General features: G+C 48.5%; 1 protein-coding gene across 9 annotated transcripts in view; it reads right to left on the reverse strand.

The window, feature by feature from the left end:
• The window catches only part of LOC140608136 (uncharacterized), a 60,626-nt gene extending 47,387 nt beyond the window's left edge, over positions 1-13,239 (reverse strand). For 3 of the 9 annotated variants that reach the window (XM_072783009.1, XM_072783006.1, XM_072783008.1), the window contains exons 1-3: positions 6,518-6,916; positions 3,588-3,739; positions 3,313-3,450 (exon numbers count right to left, since the gene is read on the reverse strand). In XM_072783009.1, the coding sequence (XP_072639110.1) occupies positions 3,313-3,450; positions 3,588-3,739; positions 6,518-6,754 (527 nt within the window). In that variant the 5' untranslated portion in view covers positions 6,755-6,916. Of the gene's footprint in view, positions 1-2,474; positions 2,771-3,312; positions 3,451-3,587; positions 3,740-4,352; positions 4,410-6,517; positions 6,917-12,115; positions 12,333-13,159 lie in introns of those variants that run through there. The other 6 variants (XR_012010155.1, XR_012010159.1, XR_012010158.1 and 3 more) reach the window with 5 other exon arrangements.
• Positions 13,240-14,519: the final 1,280 nt, after the last annotated feature.

Genomic DNA, 14,519 nt, shown 5'->3' on the forward strand with positions numbered 1-14,519 from the left:
AGGTCCCCACCAGGCTGCACTCCAGCAAAGCCACTCCACGCCCGGCTCCCCAGCACATCTCAAACTTTCAGCCTCTGGGAATCTATTCAGACCATTCTTCTCTCTTGAATGAGACTTTTATGTTCAGCAAATAGAGCAAAGACTATTTTTTTAAAGGATTGATAAACATTCCTCTACAAGATACTTCCCTGGCTGACCAAAAGCCACCAACCTGGATTATCACAATGTCTCAGAGCTCAGGGCATAAGAGGCCAACCTAGCAAATTCCCATTTCCAGGCTCCACCTAGCAAATTCCCATTTCCAGGCTCCAGACTGCCTCTTCCCAGTGGGAAAGCCCACTCCCTTCAGTGGAGAACTCTTCTTTCTCCCTGTCAAGCCTTTGTCAGTCTAATTAATACCCATGCACTGGCTGAGATGAGGGGGTCTGTATCTCTATCTCCTAAATTACCAAAAATTACCCCAAAATGGACAGCTCCTTTTTAATTTTATAAATTCTTTATCAATACTCATAGAAAATTGCATAACTCATAAAACATAACTGGATGGATTATCTCCAAGGTACACCTCCCTCCCATGACAGCCCCCTAGGTTAACAGGTGTGTTTTCAGTTTTGATATGTCTTAAAGTCTAGATCATTCCTAGACCTAGAGCTGAGATTCGCCAAACCCAGTCCAAGTCTCTGTTATGGCTCCTTCTCCAGCAGGAGGCCAAGGCAATGCTGACGTTCTCTTCCTCTATCACGCCCTGTGAGCATCGAGCCAGGCCCAATGCACACGGCTCCCCAGAACAACAGTCTGCAGGCACTGCAGGGTTTGGATCCACCACGGAATAGAAGTCATTTCCCAAAGGCAACATCGGCTGCGGAGAGACCTCTCCGCCTCCCATGCAGACAGCCTTTGAATCATTACACGGAGCAGCAACGACCTGCTTCAGCTCCAGCTTCGCAATGTAACAGCCAATTCAGGTGGGCTTCTCTGTCAGAAACTGATAGAGGACAGTTTCTATCAAAGTATATTCAAGACCCCACCTTTTGCATGATTGAAAACTATTGAAAGTGCAGAAATGATCTTTTCCCGCCTCGCAAAAGGGTGTCAGAGAACTGCCATTAAATTGCACTTTCCCCCAGTGAGCTCTGAAAGAAGGATGCTTCTTCCCAGCACATGGCCAAGGACAGGGAGCTTCACTCTCAGCCAAAATTCTATCTCTGCTCAGCTTTCTGTGCCCACTCCAAGAGCCACAGTTGATATTTGTCATCTGCTTTTTTGTATGCCAGACCATCACACTTGCCCTGGCTCTTGGTGGCCATCTAAGGCTCAAACAAATTAATTGACCCCACAGCCATCCTAGATATCAATTTTAGTGTCAGACATTGGGTAAGGAGCTAAGAATACAAAGGTAAAAATGTTTGGGACAGCTAGCTGACCACCAAGTTTTGTGTCCCATCCCCCATCCCCTTTATAAAATTGTCACAGAGAACTGGGTTTCCAACTAGGAATAATGCCTCCCAGTGTCCCCTGCATTTATATGGGACTCTGTGACCACTTCTCCACAATGGAAAGTGAGCAGGAGTAATGTGTGTCATTTCTGAGCCAAAACGTTAAGAAGTGTGGCTTCTGTACTCTTTCTTCCCTTATCCACTGGAAGGATACAGGATTCCTAAGACTTAAGTCATGGAAGATGCACCAAAAGGAAGAAGTCAGAGCCCCCTGTATCACCACATAGAGGAAACCACTCATCAACCAGGAATGTCTATTACGTGATTGAGAAATGAATTTCTGGGGCACCTGGGTGGCTCGGTCCATTAAGCATCTGCCTTCGGCTCAGGTCACGATCTCAGTGTCGTGGGATTGAGTCCAGCATTGGGCTCCTTGCTCAGCAGGGGAGCCTGATTCTCCCTCTACCTGCCACTCCCCTTTCTTGTGCTTAATCTCCATCTCTCTCTCTCTCTCTCTGTCACTCTCTGATAAATAAATAAATAAATAAATAAATAAATAAATAAATAAATAATTTTTAAGAAGAAGTGAATTTCTGCTGTGTTAAGCCACTGAAACATGGGAGATTGTTACAGCAGGTGACATTACTCTAACTTGTCCTACAAACAAGATACAGTCTCTATCCCCAAAATGCTAATATACCAGAATCTTCTGACTTGGATTTCAGAAATCTCTTTCTAGCAATGGGAAGGAGAATAGGCCAAAATGAGACCAGTTCAGGAAGAAATCTGGTACATAATCTTATATATACATATACATTTTTTACATGCATGATAATATATTTTTATGACACTGTATAGATATCAGCTATTATTTTCAGTCTGCAGGCCCAGCATTTCCCCTTCTTCTTACAACACCTTAATTTTTCTCAATCTGTATGGTTTAAGTGGGACTAAGTCATCCTTGTTCTGAAGGTTGGTTTGGACAATCGGAGCCGATCAGTTCTATACTGAGACTTTTTCTTTTTTTTTAAATTTTTTATTTATTTATGATAGGCACACAGTGAGAGAGAGAGAGAGAGGCAGAGACACAGGCAGAGGGAGAAGCAGGCTCCATGCACCGGGAGCCCGACGTGGGATTCGATCCCGGGTCTCCAGGATCGCACCCTGGGCCAAAGGCAGGCGCTAAACCGCTGCCCCACCCAGGGATCCCTGAGACTTTTTCTAGAAGAGCGAGAGGAAGGCATTCTCTTTTTTTGTTGTTGGGTTACTGATAGGTCCAACAGCAGGACTAGGTCTCAAGGCAGATATCTTTCCTCTCTCGGGGGGAGAAATTGCTGAGTGCAATGGTTGAGGAAGAAAGAGTTAAAACAGTCTGTGATCCATCCCCCCCCCCCCCAGTTACTAGAGGGACCCCTGGGGAAGGGAAGGCAAGTGGCATGGCCTCGTCCCTCTGTAAATGTGATAACTGGCCTCCTGAGAACAGTTAACATTTCAGGAAGGAAAGTCCTTATCTATGGAATTGTCTTAGCAGGATGTCCCTGGTTTTAGCTTGCTTCTGGTAAACAGCTCTAGAATCCATGGATAGCTGAGGCATGGCTCCCTAGAAAATACCACATAAGCTCAGGGACAGTCTTGCTGTAAAAATGGAGATATTCATACCATGAATGCTCCCTGCTGTGTAGGATGACTACAACTATTACTTATAGACCTTGTTTTATTAAAAGTGTATCTTAAACAGCAAGGAAGGATGGGGGGGCGGGGGATATCCACATGGGGTGCTTTTCTGTGTATTCATTTATTTATTACTATGTAACAAATTCCCTCAAAATTTAGCAATTTAAAACATCATCTTATTTGGGGCACCTGGATGGCTCACCTTTGGTTCAGGTCATGATCCCAGAGTCCCAGGATGGAGTCCTGCATCACGCCCCCCGCAGGCAGCCTGCTTCTCCTTCTGCCTATGTCTCTGCCTCTCTCTGCCTCGCTCTCTGTGTCTCTCATGGATAAATAAAATCTTTAAAAAATAAGATAAAAAAAAATAAAACATCATCTTACTTATGCTGTTAGGTGTGTCACACAGCTGGGAGGACCCAAAAACTGGAGGGGACTTAGTGGCTGACGCTGGAATCATGTGGAGTCTCATTCACTCACCTCTCTGAAGATGTGTGCTGCCCGGGGAGCCAGCTGTCACCGAGATGGGGTTCCCCTCCACAGCTTGCTCGGCCCTCCCCATGGCGTGATGGGTAGGTTCCAAGGGAAAGCATCCCAAGAAGACAGACAGTAGCCATATCACCTTCTATGACCTAGACCCAAAAGTCATATAGAGTCACTTTGCAACATTCACGAACCGATCCATATGCAATAAAAGGTAATCTAGACCCCACATCTTGAGGGGATAAGCGACAATCTCACATCACAAGAGCAGCCCGTTATATGGGAGGTCTGGTTACAGCCTTCTTGGAAAAATGCAATCCGGTTATGCTGTTTGATTATATTTTTTAAATCACTAGTAAAGACTACTCATCAAGGTAAGATCTCTCATTTGACAGAGGAAATCAGAGCCAAGAGGTGATGAACCCCAGGAAGCCATAACGACCACGTTTGTGCTCTCTCTTTGACTATGTTTGAAGGCAAAATCATTCTTGTGCTGCCCAACTGCGTGAGCCAAAAATGTCCTCCTTTTTTTATTTAAGCTGATTTGAGTTTTCTTTCACTTGGAATCAAACGATTTCAAAATAACATAGTGTGTATATATTATTTACCACTTTGTTGGGTGGTATTTTAGGCTGCTTATAAAAATACACACATACTATGCAGCAAGATAAAAATGGTTTTTAAAAACTAAGGAAATTAAGCCCAAGAGAAAACAATAGAAAAAAAATGTTTAGTTAAAATAAGGCTGAGGTTGGAACTCACAATTCATGCTGGAAGATCATGAACGCTTAATAGAAGGAGAGGAGAGCAACTGAGAAACTGTGGAAATAATAATAAAACAGAAAGGACATGAGTGGCTGGATCCATTAGGGTTTGTTGACTAAATGTGAAGAATAAAGGATAGAGTAGGGTACAGTAAAAGTCCTGGAAAATTCTTATGTTTCTGGCTGGGTGATTGGGGCAGACAGAAGTCCAACCCACTGAGGTAGGAATATGTCAGTGAAAATATGAGTTTTGGGGAGGATTATTTGGAGGTAAGCAATTCTTTCTGGACACTTTGAGGATACGGTATCATGAGCGTGCAAAATGGGGTTGCAAATGGGCAGTTGGCTTTCTAGGAGAGCAAATGGGGAATAGCTCTGAACTAGAGATACGATATAGTTAACAATATAAATATATATTTTTTAAGATTGATAATGGGCCAGGCACTGGGCTAATTACGGGGGGTAACCGGATAAGCACAAGAGGCAGGATTTCTGTCCTCATGTTGCTGACGCTTCACCAAGAATCATCAGCAGATAAGTGATGGTTGAGGTCATGGACGTGCGTGAGGTCGCCCAGGAACAGTGGGGCGAGCCAAGGGAAAGGACCCACAGAGGAGACTGGGAGGGGTGCCTGGGTGGCCCAGTCACTAAGCATCTGCCTTTGACTCAGGTCATGATCCCAGGGTCCTGGGATCGAGCCCTGCATCAGGCTCCCTGCTCAGGGAGGAGCCTGCTTCTCCCTCTGCCACTCCCCCTGCTTGTGTGCGTGCTCTCTCTCCATATCTCTCTCTCTCAAATAAATAAAATCTTAAAGAAGAAGAAGAAAAAAAGGAAGAAGAAGAAGACGACAACGATGACCACGACTGGGAAAGCCTGCCAGAGACATGGAAGAAAAACCAGAAGCGATGGTCCAAATGCCACCCAGGAGAGAGGATGTGGACTATGTACAAAGGGACTCAGTAAAACCCTATGTAAATATGTTTTATTATTATCATTTTTGGCTCCCATCTCTCTCCACCTTTTCTAAGATCTCCTTTTATGTACTTGCCTTACCTAAGTTTCTTGAGGGCGGGGACATTTTTCACCGTGGTAGCCCCAGGTGGCTGGGCTAGTGTCCGCCCTTATACTCAGGCAGTGCGTGGGGAAGTATCACGTCTACTAATCATCACGAGTGTGTGAGCACGTGTGCTTCTGTGTGCATGCATGCACATGGGGCCGGACCTGAGGACAGGGGCTGGACAGGGCCTTGGGCTCGTGGTCCTCTGATCTAAATTCAGTCTCTAACACGTTAAGTCACCCAATCAGTACGCACTAAACTGAAATTTCTGCCCTGTTCCAGTGGCTAAGCATTCACATCTGATATCTGAGCATAAATGTACAGCCTGTAGGGAAACGATTTGTTTTCTGCTCTCCGATCCCTGTTGCTCCTTTGCACAGTGTGTTCTCACAGGGCTGTTTTTATTCCAGTGTTGAAATAAAGGTTTCCAAGGTTAGTAAGCAGGGCACTTAGCCTAACCAAGCCCTAAACAAAACAGGTCTGCTGGGATCTGAAAAGGCAGCCCTAGCAACCGGGAATTTAGGACCAGAGGGACCCAAGAGATCATCTAGCGATGGCAAGAGTCTAGTCCCGCCCCTCTTTTACAAGCAACAGAACAAATACTGAGAGAATTTCCAAAAATTGTCCAAGGACACAGCTAGTTAATGGCAGAGCTGGGATTAGACCCAAGTGCCCAGGCTCCCAGGCCTTTGATCCTTGCACTACACACAAGGTTTTCTCTTAGACTGACTTTTACCTATAAACCTGGAGTACAGTACCCTTGGCTAGCCTTCCTACCACATGGGATTTGAATAACGCTGCAGGGGCACAGCTAGTAGCCCGTGCTTGGGGTGGCCCCAAACAGGAGCACAAGTGAGGGCCCTTCCTAGCACTGTGTGGCAGTCTAACCTTTTATTTCCATAACATTTAAACTAGTGTCTCTACACAACATTCACCATGGCATAACAGTTGCAAAGGCTGGAGACCAGAAGTTTCTCCAGATTCTTTTTGCAAGACCTCGGGCTGCCATCTTTCTGTAACTGACTATCACTGGAATGGCAGGGCAAGGGAAAATATCATTAACAAATACAAAAAAAAAAAAAAAAAAAACATTTTAAAATGGTCACCCGCTCCCATTTACGTCTCACTTGAAGTCCTAATCTTCTATTTACGACATTAGAATCCTCTCCAGTGGCAACTAATTGTGGTGTCACAAACAAAGGATTATAACTACTTGAGGAATAAGCAGTGGAGAGGAAAGGTCCTGTCTCCATGTCAGTGTTTCTGGCAAATCTGTTCTTCGAGACACAAAATACAGCATCCATCTGATTCTCACATGCGATAGTAACAATAAGGCCTAACATCTCTTGAGTCTCTGGGTGAGTACTTTTTCACATATGTGACCCCAATTAATGTTTGTAACAGTCTCTCAAAACAGAAATGATTCATGATTCACCACAATGGAAAAGCAGAGTTAGAAAGGTTAAATAAATTGCCCAGTGTTGTTACAGATGGTGAGTGGCAGCGCCAACATTTCCTACAAGAGGGCGGGAGGATTAAATGTGATCTTCAAAATATGAAATACGACACGGACAAATTCCATAGCCTTATAGGTTCTTAAAGAAATCACAAATGTCAGATTAAAAAGTTATCATCCCTTGGGGCGCCTGGGTGTGCAGTCAGTTAAGCATCCAACTCTTGGGTTTCGGCCCAGGTCATGATCTCAGAGTCCTGAGATCAAGCCCCACATTGGACTCAGGACAGAGTCTGCTTGAGAGTCTCTCGCCCTCCCCCTGTCCCTCCCAATTGTGCACTCTCTAAAATAAATAAATAAACCTTAAAAAAAAAAAAGTTGTCATCTCTTTTACAAAGCTCCCAGGACCTGGAGAAGTTAAAGGAGTCTTTCCCAAATTCCCGGAGCCAGTAAATAGCAGAATGGACTCCTCGTTCCTTATTCATACTCTAGCACACTGACCTGTAAGGTCACCTCAGTTATTACCAAGCATCCAATATGGGCCAGGGACAGTTCTGGGCATATCCCTTATCTCATGGAATCCTTGCAATAAACTCATAGGGCAACGATTACCATGCCCATCTTACAAACAAAGAAACTCAGGCCAAGAGAAATGGGAAGTTAGAATCCACCGGAGCCTAAATGGCAAGCCAAGTCTCCCTACTGCTGGCTTGTTCCCTTTGTCTAGATCAAATTATGTCCCCCCCCCAAAAAAAAAAAACCAATTGAAAGGGTCTGAATCACCTTTATAATAAAAAAAAATGTCCACCCATCTATCATTATGTTTCAAATTTCCACTGATTCATTCCTTCAGAATTATATTTTGGAAGAGAACGCTAATGTCCACCACTTTCCTCCATGTTACCTAGGCCCCCCTTGCATTACCAGTAGGATGTGAGAAGTGGACACACCATCCTGGCCTGAGCCCTAAGACCACAGGTGTGTATCCCTTGCACATTTTTCCTTTCTTGCTGCCTGGATGATGGCATGGAGGCAACCAAACTTGGACCACGTAGATGAGGGTAACACTCTCAGGGACGGTGGACGACTGAAATGAAAGAAATGTAAATCCTTGAATGACTGCATGGAGCAGACCTGTGCCAACCTGGGACATTTACCTCCGACCATTATCTGAGAAAGAAATGAAATTCTATCCTCTTCGAGCCACTCAAATTACTGAGCAATGATAAATAGCCATCATTTCAAGCCACTGAGTTATACTGTGACGCTGCAATATCTGCTAATGGGAGCAGCATAGGGAGCCTCCCTCAGGAGGCCATTCCATGGTTCTGGCAGCAGGAAGTCACGGGCCAGTTTAAGCAGGAAATAATCTTTCAAGAGAAGAGTGAGTAGTGGAGAGGCAGCCTCAGGAAAATAGGCAGGAAAAAGGGAAGTTGGGCAACTGAACCCATGGCCCCAAATTACACCCTAGGAACAACCTGGAGACACACTCCCATGGCCACAGCTGGACACCGATTGGACACCAGAGCTGTCACTGGGAAGTGGGCATCACTGCTGCTCTGGAATCCATGCTTGCTGTTGCCAGAACAAATTCCCCCACCATCCTCGCCTCCTTGCCTCTCCCTTTCCAGAGTCTGAGTCTAAAACCAGAGAATCTGATTGGCCACACCTAGATGAAGTACCCAAGCCCGGCCTTCCTGGGAAGGGGGTAGATATCTGGCTCTTCCAGCAACTCTAGTCTCACTATGGCTCCTATAAGAGAGAGGTTCGGATGCTGGGCAGGCAAAAAAAAATAATAATAATAATAATTAATAAAAGCTGCAAAGTGTCCTCCCAGAAGAAAAATGCTTCTAGAACAATATGGTTCTATGGAAACTCTTAGGTTTGAAAAGTACTCTCCGAAGGTTCTTGCTTCCTCCCAGCTTGTTACATCCGACCCCCTGGTTTGTCTTCATCGGGACTCTCAGTTACAAATGACAGAAACATCATTAAAACTACTTTATGCGTTTGAAAAAGGAGGAGAGTTACTGGCTCAAGTAAGCAAATAGGAGGGACCTATTGGGGTGCAAGGCCTGAATGGGGTCACGGGTGCTCACTAGTTCTCTGTTCTGCTTTCCCTTGGAAGGCCCTCCGTTGCCACCACAGGGAGATACCTCCTGCCTCCTGAGGCACGGACCCTCTCCTCTCCGGGTACCCAGAGTACAACGAGAATCTCTCCCTGGCAGTTTATGGTGTTTGCTGACCCAGCCACAGCAGGCAGGTGGCACGATGGTCACATTCCCGCAGCTGCAGGCAGCTCCACCCAAGCCACGGGGACGGTGAGTACAGGACGGCAATTTCACAAGGAAAACCAGGCTACTGCTGCCAGAGGGAGGAGGAAAAGCAGCAAGAGATGCCTGTCAAAGGGTCACACTGACGCCCTCGCCTCCGACACCCCTAGGTTACAGAAGGGGTTGAAAACCATCGCCACACAACCCAAGCCGAACAAAGAAGCCCCCCTAAAGCAGAGCTCCGTCTCCCATTTTCTGCGAGGCTCAGCTTTGCATCCCCAAGACAGGTCTGAATGCTTCTTTAGGACAATAAACATCATTTGATGTAGGTAAACTGGGCTCCTCGACCTTGGCACTATTGACATTTGGGGTTGGATCATTCTTTGTTGTGGGAGATCTGTTCTGGACACCGTGGAGTGTTGAGCAGCGGTGACGTGGTCTCCACTCCCGGCTATGAAATGCAAAATGTCTCCAGAAATTGCCAAATGTCCCTTAGGGACAAAAGTGCAACCCCCACCCCACCCCACCCCGGGTAAAACCCACCAGACAAGGAGGCAGGAGAACAGAGCAGCAGTGGTCTGAGTCCTCACCGGGAAGGACACACCCGAGTCACCGGGTGCAGCCGGGCCCCCTCCAGCCCCAGCTGGACTTCCGAGCAGACCTGGGCTACGGGACACTAGAGGCAGAGCCAGAGACCTTCTAGTCCTGCTCCAGAACTGCGGCTCAGGGCCGGGCCTGGCCTCCGCGTGTCCTTCAAGTTCTAGATCATCATCACACCTGTCGCCGCTTGCTGAGCGCCTGCTGCATACACGGCTCCGCTGGATGCCTGCGTGCACCTGCTCGCTCAGTCGCCGCAGGGATGCTCTCACGCAGAGGTTAGGCCCGTTTTACAGAGGAGGACGTGAAGCGCTGGGAAATTAACTGCCCCCAAATCACACTTTTTAGTAAATGTTCAAACTGAGATCGGAATTCGTGTCCGCAGTCAAGCTGCAGAGCCCTCGCCTTGGCTGTCGCGCCCCGCAGCCCCTCTGTCGTCCGCTTCCCACGGCTTTCGGCCCGCGGGCTGCCATCGCTTATGATTTATATTCCAGTTTTTCTTCTCTTTGAGGTTTTACTTTGTGTTTCCTCGTAGGATCCCCGTGCTTTCGGTCTCCGCCTTGAGACTGTGATCCCTGCAGACCTCAAACAACGGAGGACCAAATGACGATGACCATCACTCTCCGTGGAGGACCGCGCTTCGCTATGTCGCTTGGGGATTTGGTCACTTTAGAGATCTGCTTCACGATTTCCGTTGGAATCGGGGGTTCAGGGAGGTCAGGCCATTCACTGGATTTAGGTTTATCATCTCAGAGGCCTCATAGCATGATTGATGAAGGGGCTTATGCTTGGGACTCAGGCGACCGAGGTCTTACTTTGGGCCCCACTGCAGACTTGCTGGGTGACCTTGGGAAAATGATTTAACATCTCCGAGTCTCATTTTCCTGACCATCAAATTGGAGGCCCCAGGCTTACCAACCTATGAGCACTCCCCTAGCCAGCTGAGGAAGGCGCTACGGCTGAAATTAATTCCACGAAATTTTGAAACTAGGCCCCAAATAAGTAGCAAGTGCTGCTTTGCAGGGGGGAGGCTGGAGAGAGCTCCGCGTGTGGAATAACAGCTCACCGCTGACCTCAGCCATGCTCCATGAGGACAAAGTAGGGGGTAGGGCTGTGTCATCTGAGTCTTGATATAAAAGTTAATTAAAAATGTATGCCCAGGCTGAAGGAGGACACCTAGTGAATTAGTGATGGCCCTCGGATGTCTACGTTTCAGGGGTGACAGCATCCGTACAGAAGGCCGGAGGTGGCCCTGGAGGGAGGGCCTGCGAGGAGCCGGGTAACCGAGAGCCTGGCTCGGAAGGTCCTCGTCGCCTGGTTTTGGGTGTAGCCATTGGGTGTAGCCCCGGTGCAGAAGGAGACTGCCTTTGAGTATTAGGTTAACATGACTCATTTAGCAGGAGTCGTGGGGCGAACGCTGTGCCTCCCGCAGCACCGGGGCACGCGCGGGCCCACCCCGCCGCCTTCTGCGGCCCAACCTGCTGGCTGCAGCGAACACAGCACCACTGGAGTCGAAAAGAGGGGCCCCGTCGCAGGAGTGGGGACCCTACAGAGATGACAGAGTGGCCTGGCCGCCTGCCAGGAGCCCGTGACCTCTGAGGTCGAGCAGGCCCCTAACCTCTCCCTGGCACACTGAGGCCTAGCCCAGCTGCTGTCAAATGCTTCTTCTGTCCTGAGTCCTCGGAGGGAGTCTCTCTACTGGATCCTCACCGCCTAAGAACTTGAAACCCACCAGAGCTGGAGGGAACCCTCCTGCTTTTCATAGGAAGGGTGGTAGGGGAGCCAAGAAACCCTCCAGGGAGCACTCAGGAAAGGGGCCTCCTCCTGTCGGCGGGCACCAGGCCGTGGGCCCTGGACTGCATGCCCTGCCCGTAAAGGGAAGGCCCGGGGCGGGGGCTCTGGGAAGCCACCCAGGCCCTCCCTGGCTCCTCCTGTCCCGGGCAAATGCACAAGCTCCGGTCTTAGGAGCAGGGAAAGTCATCCCCCAGCAGTGGTGAGGAGGAGACAGCTCAGAGAACGATCCAGTGTGAGGAGAGCAAGATGAGGAATGCCAGGTGGCCCCAGGCTCGTGAAACGTGTGCCGGAAGCTGGTCACTGAGGTTGGGAGGTGGCCGCATCGGGCTGGCAGGTGGAGAGGGGACCTAGAGCTCAGAGAGCGTGCCTTTGGGGTCATTAGCCACAGGGAGTTAACACTTAGAGGGTGAAAAAAGAAAAAAAAAACACGTAGAGGGTGGATGAGTCTGTGGACAGGGGTGATGAGTAGAGGAATAACCAAAACACCTCATTTTAAGGTCCATTCTTTGTTCAAGAGATGCCAGGTTTTCTCTGCCAGGTCACTGTTCAGTGATTAGGAAGTGCAAATGTGATGATTGTCACATACAAACCTGGAAACAACTTTAAAGTCCCAGTTAAGAGGACAGCCAGCGGTCACGCCTCAGCACCTTCCAAGCTTTGACAGATGTGCTGGGGAAGCTTCCCTGACGCCCCCTCCCCAGGCCCGATGGATGCCTCCTCCAACTGCTCGACACGCACCTCCTCGATTTCAGGACTTCCTCTGCTCAGTGTACTCAGTCCCCCGAGTGCTGGAACAGTCATTGGCGCCTGGAAGGGAGTCATGAATGAATGAATGAATGAATGAATGAATGAATTTAATCACCAATCTTTCTACTAAACACTAGACCCCTTCTTAAGGGCCATTTCTATAGCCAAAGCCCCTATTCCGGTTCCTGACACACAATGTTTCTCAATGAGGCAAAATTGTCCAATACCGACCACGGGCAGTTTGCTCTCGGGCTGCCCTGGGCACCGGGTGCTCCCACCCAAGTCTCCCCACACCACCCGAAGTTTCGATGAGTTTCTGAGCTGTTTTCTAGACAAGCAGTATAGCCACTTACTTCACCTCTAAAAACATGTGTGCACATTATTTCTTTTGGCTCAAGATCAAGCCAGGCAAGAGTCCACCCTCCTCCAACAGCAGAAAAATAAACACAGGACACAGGGCGAAGCTTAAAGGAGGAGAAAATGTCCACCTGTTTTCATTCTAAGAGCTTATTCCACAAGAAACTGCGTGCTGTGGAATCATACACGAGAACGTCCCGGTCCCCCAGGCTCTGTGGGTGGATGCGCAGCCTCCTCCGTGGACCCCCTCGGTAGCCCGGGTAGCAGGACAGCACCTTCCCCATCCAAGCTGCATAATAGCCATAATTACCACCATCAGGGGGAGTGACAAACACTGTCATTAAAAATGTTGTGTAATCTTCCTTTTTTGTTTTTGCCTGTGGCAAATTAAGACCATTCTCCTCTCCTCTTGAAAGGATTCAGCTGTCCTGCTCCTCTTGCTCTGTCCCCACCCCCTTACCCCCCTGCACCCCCCACCGCCACCCTTGGCTTCTCCCTCCTATTCCCACACCCGTTACCCACTGACTCACCTCCACTGTTCTTCTCTGGGACCAGACCAGAAGCTTCCCCTCTCCCTTCTAATTCAGGGCTGCTGGATCCTCTCCTGTAGTTGGGACACTAGAGCCATGACCCGCCACCACTCACCACAGAGAACCCCCCCAACCCTCCCCTCGTGGAATCTGGTGTGAAGGGAGCATTCCTGCCACGTGCGGGCCTCCTGCAGGAAACCTGTTTGTTGCACAAAATTCGGGCTGTGGTTTGGGGGCCTGTGGCAACGAACTTGAAGTGGGCCCCCTTTAAAGGCTACCCAGCAGGGGTGAAGTCCCATGGCCAAAGGTTGACCTTCTGCGGCAGGTTCATGCCCGCTCCGAAAGGCGAAGAGTCCGAAGCAGAAACCAGCCAACCCAAGGGGTCATAAAAAACTCAACCCGATTATAAAATAACCATTTGTATTCGTGTCCTAGGGCTGTAATTACCACAAATTACCACAAACTGCACGGCCTGAGACAACAGGCCTCTCTTCCGCCCCAGTTCTGGAGGCTGCACGTCCAAAATCAGTGTGTCAGGGGGCTGTCCTCCCTCCCAGGCCGGTGGGGGAAGATACTTCTTTGCCTCCTCTCAGCTTTGGGGGGCTCCCCACCATCCCTGCTATCCTCTGCTCATCCTGGGTCACCCCAACCTCTACCTGCTTCTCCACACGGGCCTCCCACCCAGCGTGTCTCTCCGTCGTTCCAGCCTCTTTTGAGCACACCCTTCTCTGGGTCTGGGATCCCGTCCCACCCAGTATGATCTATCTTAATTAGTTACACCTGCAAAGACTATTTCCCAATCGGAAGTTCCAAGGGGACCCAACCCACCCAGTTCGCTGTTTAAAAGTCACAGGACCAGAAATAGATTTTAAAAATAAAATTTTCTCTGGATTTTCTCTTTCATATTCTCTTGCATATGTTTCAAATATCATCTAGAGAAGGGAAGCACGGAAAGGCTATCTTTTAAGGGGGTGTTTTGAAGAGCAGTTAACCCCAAAGAGTTCCCACAAAGCTAATTTCAATGTAGGGGGCCGAAAGAAAAAAAAAATTTCAAAACAATCCTCCTCCTTAATGTGATTTCAGCTCGGTGTACACACCTCCCTCCTTCCGTGCAGCCCCCCGGCCCCTACCTCCCAGATTCAGGGGCTGAGGAGTGAGGGACACACTGTGGGAAGGCCAAAATGCCAAGAGATGGAAGTACAGAAGGAAGATCCCTCAGGGCCTTCAAGGCCTCATTTTGGAGTGAATTAAAATTTATTTGTATAAGCTTTTCTTTAAATTTAAGTAAAAAAAAAAATGTTCAGCAGCTAGAGCTAAAGTTGCCTTCCTACTTAAATTTGCAGTTCTTAGGGGCACCCCC

The sequence above is a fragment of the Canis lupus genome, chromosome 17, assembly GCF_048164855.1.
Source record: "Canis lupus baileyi chromosome 17, mCanLup2.hap1, whole genome shotgun sequence".
NCBI lineage: Eukaryota > Metazoa > Chordata > Mammalia > Carnivora > Canidae > Canis > Canis lupus.